This window comes from Orycteropus afer, unplaced genomic scaffold, assembly GCF_000298275.1.
Source record: "Orycteropus afer afer isolate SDZICR_OR568_19922 unplaced genomic scaffold, OryAfe1.0 scaffold00085, whole genome shotgun sequence".
Taxonomy (NCBI): domain Eukaryota; kingdom Metazoa; phylum Chordata; class Mammalia; order Tubulidentata; family Orycteropodidae; genus Orycteropus; species Orycteropus afer.
The window spans coordinates 6206343-6219472 of NW_006921672.1; the positions used below are offsets into that span (position 1 = coordinate 6206343).

A 13130-nucleotide genomic window follows, 5' to 3' on the forward strand; every position below is an offset into this window, starting at 1 on the left:
AACTCCATGGCAGTGGGTTGTTTTTTTGTTTTGTTTTTGAATTATTATTTGGAGTCCTTGAATGGTGCAAACAGTTAACATGCTCTGCTGCTACCCAGAAGGCTAGAAGTTCAAGTCCACCCAGAAACGTCTTGGAAGAAAGGCCTGGTGGTCTACTTGTGAAAAATCAACCACTGAAAACCCTGTGGAGCACAGTTCTGCTCTACTGCACAATGGGGTCACCTCGAGCTAGAAGTGACTTTATAGCAACTGGTTACTGATTTAATTAAATCATTTTGGAATTAAATTAGGTACATTTCATGTGTGGCAGTTAGCACAAATGAAGTTTAGTATCTTATACCTCAAAACAGTATCACAGAGAGCTAAATGTAACATGAGTGTCATGTTCATTTTTTTTTCCATGTTGTCTATGGCATCCATGAGATTTGTAACCTAGTTGTGCCATGCCATGGCATGGTGTCCATTTCTGCTTTTCTGCATGTTTCCTTTGCACTTTCAGTCTGTCTTTCTGTATTTCTGTTGCATCTGTCACCAGCGCAGCTTGACATTTGGTTGCACTTTGATATGTTTGGTGTTTTTTAAGCTTTGTCACTTTGCTTTGGGGGAAGGATTTCACCCTCTTTCTGATCTAATCATCTTCAGAATGTGAGTCTCTGCATCAGTTTAGTCGGTGTCAGAGCAGCACTTCAGAAAGGAGCCAGGTGTCATGGGAAGCTGGTTCCTTTCTGTCCCTCCGAGGTAGATTCAATGTCCTCTTCCTCTCAGCCTCTCATTAGTGTCCCTGACACTGTGCCAAGAGTGTTGATTGAAATCGACTCTCCGGATACTGATGCTCATTTGTGATGCCCCATGGTTCTCTTACGTGTTCGCACAGTTAACAGAATCTTCCTCAACGGTTTTCCCAATTGAGATGAGATATTTGGGAATCAAGTAGAGCATTTAATGTAATAAGTGGACAGTAATCTTCAGAGGTTAATTTGTTTAAAACCTATATAAGGTTGGGGTCCCATATGCCCTGTTAGGAGCAAAGACCATTATAATCTATTACTGTTTAAAGTTGAGCTAGCACATAAATTTTAATTCTTTCTTAAATGAAGATAGATCTCAGTGGATGTAATGCTAAAAAAAATGCCTAATAATGTTCTTATGAAGAAGTTCAGCAAGCTCTTTATCCTAAAATAAATATTTTTCAAAATAGTCTATTTAAAATTTAAAATCTCATAGATTAATAATAACGGGGAATTTAATTTTTTAACCCACCCCTTTTGTGAACAAAAACATTTTTTTCTGTCACCATATAATCATTTGTCCTGCCTTTGGAATTTGGAAGGTACCAGTTTGGGTATCTTTCACTGAAGGGTCCAAGGTAAACTGTATTCCTGTCTATCTGTATTGTGCCCTCTGAAGCTTAGAAAGTGCTAGAGAGTACCTCTTTCACAGCCTACTGTGGAAACCAGCGTATGAGCCCTGCTCTGCTTGACGGTACCCCACACTCAATCTTTCCAGAGCCCTAGAGGCAATCTACTTCCGTAGTGATACTGCCTTGGAAACCCAAGGAGGGGTTGCTGTGAGTTGGTCTGACTCAACAGCACATAACAACAACAGAGGCACAGCAGCTGGCTTCTCATCTCAGTAGCAAGGCTTCTTGCCTTGTGCCCACTTCCAGCCACCCGGGAAGGACAAAGTTAGAGGTGGGGACTGCAGCTTCCCAGGGGACATCCCTCACCTCAGAGCTTAGTACTAGTGGCGAATGATATATAAGATCTATGGCCAGTGTTCTGCTCTCTTCCTAGTGACTCTAGAGGAGCAATGGAAATCAGAGTATCTGGTCTGGAATTGAACTGCATAAAACAGATTTTTATTTTTTCCATTTTTGTACATGATGAGATTAAGTACTGTTGCCTGAAAGGATAAAGGAATCAAGTTTTGGTTCTCTTTTTTATCATTGCAAATACATTTACATTCTCCTATTTTACAAATGCAAAGAGCAGGAAAGCCACTTTCAATAATTTATTTTAAAATCAATGCTAATGAGGTTATGTCTTGTCAGTGGCCGAGTTTGACAATAAAGTCTGATTTATTTAGAAAAGATCTTTGGTGTAGCTTCCCATCTAATGGTGGTGGGAAGGAGGTGGAGTAGCAGGCACGGTGACCCTCCAACTTCGGATCCAATTTGTAATTCACAGTGGAGATCTGACCCAATTTACATTGATTAGAATTGGGAGGAAGAGACAGCTGCGCTCAGACAGCAGAGGTAGAATAAACTCTCTGCAAAAGTGCCTAAGCACAGCAAGTTATTGGTCCTTGTGACTGAGTTGTTTGGTGTCAGCAAAAGAGCTGCTCCCTGTCCAAAAGATTGGGTATGTCTGAAAGTGAGGACATACCAACTCTTGTTTTAGTGTTTTCAATCCTGTGAGATTAGCCCCACGTCAAAAAGGAAAAGCACCATAGCAGAGGAAGGAAGGAAGTGGGTAAGTAATGAGAAGACAATGTGCAAAGGATGATGTTTCATGTGATTTATTTCAGCATGATCTATTTCCTGTATTCGATTTCACTCCTCCATTATCCCACAACTTTATTCCTGGGGCTGGGGGTGGGGTGTACTACAGGTGTAAGTAGAAAGTTCTCTGCTGCTAGCTCTTCATGAAGATAAGAGCTGGGTCAGAGAGCTCCATTGCCCACAGCATCTTGTAGGGCAAGTGTACTTTACTTTTTCTTGCTAACAGGTGATTTATTTCCCCAGAGTATGAATCCCTTAATTTTTACTTTTGTGGGGAATGGTATCATTTTTTTTATGTGAAATAATTTACGTCTTCAGTATTCTGTAGTATTCTAACATACTGATACGTTGTTTCTGCTTACCTATGAACTTGGAGTTTACTTGTCCCAGTCTGACACACCAGACCTCATATTACCCTATAAACCTTACATTAAAAAAAAAAAAAAAGGAATGCGCCCAGGCCATCTCCTCAAACGTTCAGTTAAGACATAGCTATGGCAAAGCAAGACAGGCAAGTGCCCTAAGACCCAGAAAGAGAAAGAAAAATAAATGTAGGCAGAAGAAACTGAGCCTTCAGCTCTCCAAATGTGTTTACTGTATACCACATTGACTGTGTAAATGTGTCTGTGTAGAGCGTGATGGGGGGGGGTTGAAGAAGAGTAAGTGCATTTCTGTTCATTTTTTTTCTAAGTATAAATTAGCCGGATGTGGCTCTGGTACTCGTGGTTTCTTTATAAAGGTCCACTTTCCATTTTATCAGGTAACATGAAAACTGAGATAAAACAGGTTAGTGAAGGTAAGAAGTTTAGGCCAATCACATCGTGATTTTTACCATATCACCCTTAGACTGGAGTTAGACAATAACATTGACTTAGAACCCATAATTGTACCTATAGCAATTAATTAAAAGACAATTCCAACTGCCCTCAGGATCTTACACTCTGATGAACAAGGCAGGCCGAATAACAATAGTAAAAAGATAGCTACAAGCCCCAAGTACTAGGAACATAAAATCATGTACACGACTAGCCTCAGCTACAACTGAACGAAGATTGATACATTAAAGGCTAATTAATCACCAAAGTTTAAATATGCACTTCACATAAAACACACACGCACACCCCCTAACTGTGGAGTGCCTAAAACCAGAAAGGATGATTTCATGGAGATAATGAATTTTGAAGAGAAGCTAAGGAGGAGAAAGAGCGTTTGAGTAAAAAGATTAGGAGAGCTTTCTGGTGGTCCAAAAAACAAAACAAAACAAAACAAAAATCATTGCCATTGAGCCGATTCGACTCTTTGGGTTTCTGAGGCAATCGACAGAAGTAGACTCCCCAATCTTCCTTCCGAGGAGTGGCTGGTGGGTTTGAACCGCCAGGCTTCTGGTTAGCGATGAAATGCCTCAGGCACTAGGCAACCGTGTTGTTATGTGCTGTTAGTCCAACCAGACTCATAGGGACCCCTCCTTGGGTTTCTGAGGCGGTATCACTAGGGAAGGAGATTGCCCAACCTTCCTTCCGAGGAGTGGCTGGTGGGTTTGAACCACCACTCTTCTGGTTAGCAGTCAAGTGCCTTAGGGGCTATGCTACCAGAGGCACCTAAATAATCCAGTGGATTAGAAACTCCACAAGGGCAGGGACTCTGCCAGTGTCTGCAACACTTCCTGTTGTCAGTGCCTTGCATATCATAAGCACTTTAAAATGTTTGTGAATAATGAATGGGGAGAGGAGGAGGAAAAGAGGGCCAGTTTGAAGGTGAAAGATGATTACAAAAAATAAAAAACATGATAATTACAATTCTCTGGAAGAAGAGATGGTGATGAGCTCTGCTAGGGCAAGGAGACCCATCAGTATAAAGAACACGAAACTGTCAACACCTAATTGCTAATGGTGATCGTTTTCATCCCCTCAGATGAAGAGCATGATCTGCTTGAGGATGAGGTCGGCGCTCGGCGGAGAGGTAGGAGAGCTGTGTAAGCACAGGTGCTGCTAAGGCAGTTGGGCTTCCACTGCAGAAAACCCTTGCCCCAAGGCTAAAGCGTCACCGAGCCCACCAACTCAGAGGGTTGATGTGTCCACCCCAAAAGTCCCAAAGAAGACAACTGGCTAGGGAATAGCTTCACTTTAAAAGCAGCCACCCATTCACTTTAATTAATGTTCCCAGAAGAGCTCAGATTTATCCTAGAGAGGGAGAAGCCAAACCAGATTATTTGTTTTTTCCTATCAGATTTCTTAAATCAGTTCAGAGAAAATAGAATCGCCTCATCTCTAAGAGATCAGAGGACTGAGAATGGGAGGAATGGAAATGTCTGCTGTCTGAGAGGCCCGGAGATTACAAGTTCAGCGGGGAATGGAAATGTGTCAGATCTGAGAAGTGAACATGGGGTGAAGGATAGAACCACTTGGTGATGCTGACTTCTGATGGCCTGGTTTGATTCCAGGCACATTTAGAAATGAATATGTAACAGGTTTGTTGAATACAGAATTACATCTTATTCATCCCAGACTGTCAGCCGTGCTTCAGGCTGTTAGTGAGCCCATCGTTTCTAGGGTCAGATAACCCCTCTAAAGCTTTCTTAAGTGGTGGAAACCCCACCAAGGGCCTGTCCCTTCCTTGTCAGTGAAGGAATGCTGTGCATTGCAGGGGCCACCTCAAGGACGCTCATTCCATCAGCAGGGCCCAAATCGTGGCCGATTCAGATATTACTGATTGTTGGCCTAGACATTCTGTAAAATCTTAAGCTTATGAGTTCTTTTCTTCCCCCACACCCTCTTTGTTTCTCTGGCCCTACCTTTACCCCTTGTCCTCTCTCCTTCTCGCTTGGGCGTGTTCTTTTCTTCTTTACCATTCACCAAAGCCCCCTTTCCTTGGTTGTCCGTTACAGGAAGTGAATACTTAAAGGTTTAGTGAAGGGCCCAGCTTCCCCCAGCAGAGGGAAAACACAGTGGAGAGGTGGCATCAGAAGTCTTGTGTCAAAGCGAGAGGGAAAGAAAGCAGCCGAGGCAGAGGTGATGCACAAATGGTAGCGCAGCTTCAGGGACTTCATCAGAATTAACACAGACAGTGAAGTCCATTTGGAAGCCTATCCAGGGATCCCGAATCCTTCAGAACACTGTTTTCTACTTGCTGTACAGAATTCCAACAGTAAGTCTGTTTCCTGATCAACCTTTCTCCCACTTATATCTTTTTTCAACCAATTTCCATCACTAGAGCAGGAAAGAAACACTTCATGTGGACAGCTTGAATGGAGTAACTGTAAGATTCCTACGGCTGTTTTCATATAACCTCTGTTCAGGAAGCAACAGACTTCTGGCAGAAGTCTAAAATTCCGTTTCAGACTCCTCCCTCATCTCATTTCCTCCTTCTGCCTCTCTCTCAGGTTCTTTCTGGGGGGTGAGGGAACATTTATTTCTGAACTGTCCCAACAGCTATAACTCACATAGGTTTTTTGTTTTGTTTTGTTGTGTTTAAAAAAAAAAAAAGCAACTTTTGTTCCTCACGCTTCCTGCCTCCAAAATAGGTGGTGGTAAGTATAGCAAGCTCTAAATATGCTTCTATGGTTTATACCTCCCACCAGTTACAGTGATTGGTGACTTCGTGATTAAAAAGCAAAGGAGGGCTTTTCGCGCTCTCTGCAGAATCTGAGGCAGGAATTTTTATTATTTGTGTTTACTTATTTGTTTATTGAATTTATACAGTGCTTTTTCTCCTAAGGAGCTATAGAAACGACAACAAATATGTAACATCCCAATGTCATCACTGAGCTTTATAACAATGAAATATAGGGGTCCAGGAGAGGGGCAGGCAGCCCCATGAAGGGATGTAGAAGACAAGGGCCCTAGGACCGTGGTGAATTCTTAAGTCATAGACAACTTTGATTCACTTCGTTTTTCTCAGGTGTTACACACTTGCTGGGAAAAATTTTTATAAGCAAGTTGTCCTTTCCATCATTTCTTTTCACCTAGAAGATACTATGGCTAGCCATTTCATATATTCATATGGCTCCACCATTCCGTATATCCTATTCCCTGAATTTCCTAATGGAATTGCTAACATTTTTAAGGCCCAACTAGATCTTATCAGAAGAGGGAGGAAAGGAATTCAGTTTATCCTTATTGGGTGTTAACGACCCTATAAGATGTAATTTCTTTTATTTTATCCTGTTACCTAGAAAATCTATCACAGCCTTGTAGTATTGATTGTTCAATCTATAAAGAGCTCAGTTTGCAGCATGACTGTTAGTAACAGGGTTATTTTAATGAGTGACTCTTCAACACCTCAGATTTTCACTAAACTCCAACCATTAGTTTAACACTCTAAAACTACTGAAGGATCTTCGGTGATGAGAGCTGCTTTGCCTTCCTTACCATGAAAAGGTAACAACCAGATAACCAAAAATAAAACTCACTCTGTGATGTTTACATTAAAATTATTTGCCATTTGCTTGGTTGTGTCATGTCGAATAAAAAGCAGTCTGGAGGCATCCTTGGATAGGTCAAATCCCTGACCAAGGAAGATCTTAAGACAGGTTATTTTTGCTCTGAAACTGTTGGCATACTCAGCCAACAAGGACTCCAAGTTTTTATGTTGTTGTTGTTGTTATGTGCCGTCGAGTCGGCCCCGACTCATAGCGACCCCTCCTTGGGTTTCTGAGGCAGTATCACTACGGAAGTAGGATTGCCCAACCTTCCTTCCGAGGAGTGGCTGGTGGGTTTGAACCGCCAGCCGTCTGGTTAGCAGGCAAGTGTCTTAGCCACTATGCTACCAGAGCTCCAAGTTTTTATAGAGGGCAGAAAATGGTCACTTATGAGCATTACAAGGAGCTCTGGTGGCTCAGTGCCTAGTGCATTTGACTGCTAACCAGAGGGTTGCAGTTCAAACCCACCAGCTGTTCTGTGGATGGAAGATGGGCAATCTGCTTGCATCAAGATTTACTGCCTTGGAAACCCAACGGGGTTTGCTGTGAGTCAGAATCAACTCAATGGCAGTGGGTTTGGTTTTTTTATGAGCATTACATCTCCAGGGTACTCTTCACCTTAAACCAGTTGCTGTTGAGTCAGCTCCAACTCATGGCAATCCTTTGTGCATCAGAGTAGAACTGTGCTCCATAGGGCTTTCCACGGCTGATTTTTTGGAAGTAAATTGCCAGATCTCTCTTCCAAGGTGTATCTAGGTGAACTCAAACCTCCAACCTTTTAGATAGCCGTCAAGTACAACCCCAGGACTCCTTTCTACCTTAGTGCCACCAATGCTGCGAATTATTACACTAAAAAAGCAGAGGGAAGCCAAACACTGGTTGATCATCAGCTAAATTTTGGCCCAATAAAAGGAGCAAATGAGATGACAATCAGTATCTCTGAATGTTCCTCACTTCATGTTATAACAATAAAGACCACAGTAACTTCGAAAGTCAAAATGAAAGGACCATAAAAACAAGCAAGTAGCATTGTTCAGTTGCTCTTCTTGCTCTGGTGTCCCTAGTAAGTGGAGCTTGGTGACTTTTTTCATACCTTTCCTTCTGAAAGAGTTCATGAGATAGTGTCAGCTTTAATGGGCTGAACATTTCAAGTCCCTTTCAGTAGGGCCACTACTTTGGCCTTCTTTGTCCAAGTCTCAGCACACCATGTTCTGGTATGACTGGCTTTATCTGTCTTCTCATTTTGTTTCTCTTTCCCATAACTGTTTAAGTGGTTGTACCCAGTGCCAGGCCTCGTTGGCACAGCTCTTTCACTCATCAAGAAAATGATAAACAACCTGCTGTCCTACCTTTAGCCTCTTTTTTCTGGTCACAGCTTGAATTCTGGAACTCAGCCTCCCCCAAACAAAAGCCCAAGGTGACATATGACACATATGTGTCAAAAAGAACACAGGTTGTATTCTCCTTTTTACATTAGAACTCTGCACATCATAGAGGCTAATTTTCAAATATTGACTCTGTCAACAGTAGCACCAGCTTGGCCTCAGTTCCAGGAGAAATGACTATCACCGGTTATAAAGAACTTGACATGAAATGACAGTGCTGTCCGATAAATACCTAGAAAAGAAAGAAAACAGTACTTTTTTTAACTTGGTCTGTTGCTATTCTTCCTAGGGATTTTATTTGCTTGGAGCTTAGCTTCTCTCACATGAGATAAAGAAACAATAAGGTGCTGCCCCTTTTTTTCTATAGAAAAAGTCCTTTTCAGCTCTACTAGCAATTTAAATGCAGTGATCATACCCATTAGCTTCTCTATCATTGTAATTGTTGTTAATTGTTATAACTGTTTTAGTTATTAGTGGTGTCATTATTGCTCTAGGTCCTCTGTCTGTTTTATGCTGAATATATTAGTACTTTGCTTTTGAATTACCAGGCTTTATTTAGTGCAGAGTTACGTTTTTTGGAGAGACATTGAGAAATGCTGGCATTAAGCTTTATTCTTTTGTTTTTCATTCCAAATGGACAGACTGGAAAAAAAAATAATTAGATGGAATAATGTCCTCCAAATGAGAATGAGGATGTTTTTGAATTAATTAAATGGTCAGAATGCTGCACCATTTCTGATCTCAGACTGCTGCCAGAGAAGTGTAAACCTAAAGAACCTAAGCCTAGCTCACAGATGCCAGCCTTTCTCGGACTCTCCATTCCTCTCACTGCTCTATAGCACGCTCATAGGATGAGCCGGGCAAGTTTAAGGGAGTAGCTGGACTGGCCCTATAGACTTCTGGGCCTTCAAGCTCTCACTAGGGGCCTTCAAGCTCTCTCTTGGGGCCAAACTTCAGGAATAAAGGCCCCCTCAGCCTTACCTCGGGAGCTCTGGTAGCGTAGTGCCAAAGGCACTTGACTGCTAACCAGAAGGCTGGCGGTTCAAACCCACCAGCCACTGCTTGGAAGGAAGGGTGGGCAATCTACTTCTGTAGTCATACTGCCTTGGAAACCCAAAGAGGGGTCACTATGAGTTGGGTCTGACTTGAAGGCACATAACAAAAACAACAGCCTTACCTCTTCCCCTCTTCCAGGCCTTCAAATAACACCCACTCAGCCAGGTTTTTGTTACGCAGGTAGAGTTTCAGAGAACCCTTCCCCAACTCCTCAGACTAGGTTAGACACCCTATTATTCACAGCATCCTCAACTTCTTGACAGACATCTTGCAATCCTAAATAAATAAATGTTTATATAACTATTTGTTCCATAACTGTCTTCCTACTGGATAGTAACCCCTGTGGGCAGGGACCCTGTCTGGCTCACTGCATCATCCCCAGTGTCTAGCACAGTCTCTGACACTTCGTAGGTACTAGGTACGTATTTGTTGACTGCCAAGGAATGAATTTAGTAAAGCTGTATGTATACCTACCCATAAATGCAAATCCCACATGTTAGACAAGAGTCTTGTCCAGCTAAGGAATTACTCCCTCATTTCCCCAATACCAGAATGCCTCCATTGACATAACCAGGTGTAGCCTTTTCTGTGTCTAGACCTTCATTCTGCTTATTTGTTAGAACTGTCTTCTTGTTATTCTGGTTCTCATCACCTATGTGTGTAAGGCTAGGCTAAACTCACTCCCGGATTCCTGAGTTTTGGGCCCATAGCTTCTTAACAACAACAACAAGCTTCTGAAGAACTGAAGGTCTTTTTCTGTCTTCATTTTCTCCTAGAAAAGGCATCAGGTTTTCTTCCTAGCTTCTTGCCTTCTTTTTTATGTTTTTAGAACAAGCTGTTTCCAGCTGCTCTCCCCAGTTTCCTTGTCTACCCAGTAGCAGATCACTTTTCACATGTATGCCCAGAACGTATCCATAATCATAGGAGCTAGCCCACAGCCAGACACATTATGGCGGCAATAGTGCAGTGACTATCTGATTGCTCAGATAACTTTGTCAGTCTTCTTACTGTTCAAAAATACCAAATTATGTTCAAAAAATCTATTTTTATAGTCATTTCCTATGCCATAGAAATCTATGAAGAACCATAAATCCATGAAGAATATTGCTGTCAGTATATTTTTTATTCTTTAATTCAGTCAAAATCTTGAGAAGATTAATCAACTGCATTATAACTGAAAGTGCATTAATATATCCTTCAGGAAAACTACTTTGACTTTTCAGGGACTCATTTTTCTATTATTTCATAGACTGGTATTCCAAAAAATTTATGCTTAGTCTTTTCAATAGTTAACATTTTTCTCACAATGTCTTTTTTTCCAGACATTTTCTTACTGTGGCAGAATGTTTTCTCTGTACTCTCCTTGTCTGCTGCCCTCCATTGTCTACTGCATATACAAACAATCTTCTGTGTAAAGAAAACATGCTCAAGTTTCTGTGTGGTTGGCATTTTCATTTCTGTTTGCAATATCCGAGTTTTAACTATATTAACTCCATCTCTCCTGTTTTTATGCCCTTTAAGATTCCCTACTAAAGGTCTTAAAGTTTCCAGAGACACATAGGGATTTTTTTTTCCCCTATGCCTTTATCCAGTCACTCCTCGGAAGGAAGGTTGGACAATCTACTTCCATAGTGATACCTCCTCAGAAACGCAAGGAGGGGTAGCTATGAGTCAAGTCCGACTCAACGGCACATAAAAACAACAACAACATGCCTTTATTGTTTGAACTGCTTATAAGTTAGGAAGAGAAACGAGTAGAAAAAAAGGCAAATATAGCCAAGGCCTCTGTTCCCTCACTGTCCCCCTACCTCCCATCTATCCCCATTCTCAGCAGTCAGTACCATCACCGCTCACAAGAGCATCAAGACAAAGGAAGGGAAAGGGGGAAACTCATAAAATACAGTCCCCCAAAATCATTTGAATTTCTATTAGAATGCAGGGTTCCTGACTCCCATCAACAGGGATTTTATCTTTGGTAGGGTGTCTGTTTACAGCTCTCATACGGAGCATTCAGAGGAACAGGGAGCCTGCCATGTTATCACTGGCCTAGGGGGCCTTAGCTCTCCTGCCATTCAGATCCCCAGACCCTCTCCCACTTGGTATCTAGTGTTTAACCTTTCCGGGTAGAAGAAGATCAATACAGATTCTTCATTGTTAAGAATCGATGGCTGTCCTGTGGCATCATTGCCATCTAGTCTTGCTGAGAAGCCCAGTAAATCTCTCCAGCTGCTTCTAAAGCTCGGTTTGTCGTCTTCAGTTGCTTTCATTTTTAATGCAGATCACTTTGGTTTCTGTTCCCTGGGGGCTTGCAGATAAATCTTGGCAGACATGTTCAGGGTCTACAAATGAGATGCTGGAAAAGGGCCAGCCCACCCCGAATTTAGTTGTAATGGATGAGACACCCCCTTGGTTCCACTTAAAGACGGGGTCATTCGTTTCAATATTTATTGGTGATTAGATCATACAGTACCTGGGTGGGAAGGACGCAGGAGGAAGTTCCTACATAACAGAGGAGGCCAAGATGCAAGGCTGCAATGCGGAAGCTGGCTGACTCAGCCTCCTTTGTAAGTAAGCAGAAGTCTGAGACTTACTTCGTTCCTTCAAGTGTGTAATGAGAAGTACTGGGGAGCTGAGATTTCCTGGATCAAGAAAGTCTGGCAGGAAACCTCTTTGAGCTACTTATTTACAAACCAAGTGAAAAACTCCCTGCCGGATTTTCTTTTATTAATAAATAAGTATATTTATCATATTATTGAATAGCATCCTAGTGGGGTGATCTGTAAATATTTAATATTAGTCAATGATCTTCTTCTGCCAGTCTTTACTGAAGCTGAGTTTTGGGCTATATCTCATCCCGACTCCCCTGAATCACAGGTTTCCTGGGGGCAATATCAGAACCCTGGTTTCCATTTGTAGCAAACATGTGGGCTCCTTGGGAAAGTCACAGTCCTTTTCATTTTGATTTCTCTTCTCTTTGATCAGTGGACTATGCCAGTTATTACCAGGGCCTATGGGATTGCCATGGTGACCAGCCAGATGAACTCTCCTTCCAGCGGGGTGACCTCATCCGAATTCTGAGCAAGGTAAGGACATAGAATGTGGGACTGGATCAAAAGTCAGTTTTTTCACTCTTGATAATACAGTCACCATAATGAGCCCTATTTCATACATTTCACTTGTATGTGTTACATGGCTTCCTCAAACATAAATTCCTGTTAATTGAGAAATATGTAGAACAAAATCACAATCATAAAAAAGACCAGTCTTACTGGTTGGATAGAAACTGGCTGAACCCCTGAGACTATGGCCCTTGGTCACCCTTCAGACCTGGAACTGGACTCACTTTCATAGCTCAGTTTTCAGTCAAACAATAGACAGGTTTACAAGGTGAACAATAACTCTAGACAGGTACACACTCCTTAGAACCACCATTCAAGATCAAAAGGGCAGCATTTGCCCAAGGACAAAGTTCAGAAGGCAGAAGGGTTAGGAAAATGGAAAATACAGAGGAAGTGGGAGGAGTGTTGTTACATTGAGAGGATTCCAACCAATGACATGAAGCAAAATGAGCGTGAATTGTTGAATGGAGAACTGATATGCTCTGTAAACTTTCACCCAAATCACAAAAGTTAAATACATACACACACACACACACACACACACATATGTTTATAAGGAAGGTTGGGCAATCCTACTTCCGTAGTGATACTGCCTCGGAAACCCAAGGAGGGGTCGCTATGAGTCGGGGCCGACTCGACGGCAAACAACAACA

At 42.0% G+C, this 13130-nt stretch overlaps 1 protein-coding gene across 1 annotated transcript in view; it reads left to right on the forward strand.

Moving 5' to 3' along the window:
• The window catches only part of SKAP1 (src kinase associated phosphoprotein 1), a 359819-nt gene that overhangs the window by 323994 nt on the left and 22695 nt on the right, over window positions 1–13130 (forward strand). Inside the window, 3 exon segments of the mRNA XM_042781101.1 lie at window positions 4412–4459; window positions 6021–6023; window positions 12341–12441. Of these exon segments, the coding sequence (XP_042637035.1) occupies window positions 4412–4459; window positions 6021–6023; window positions 12341–12441 (152 nt within the window).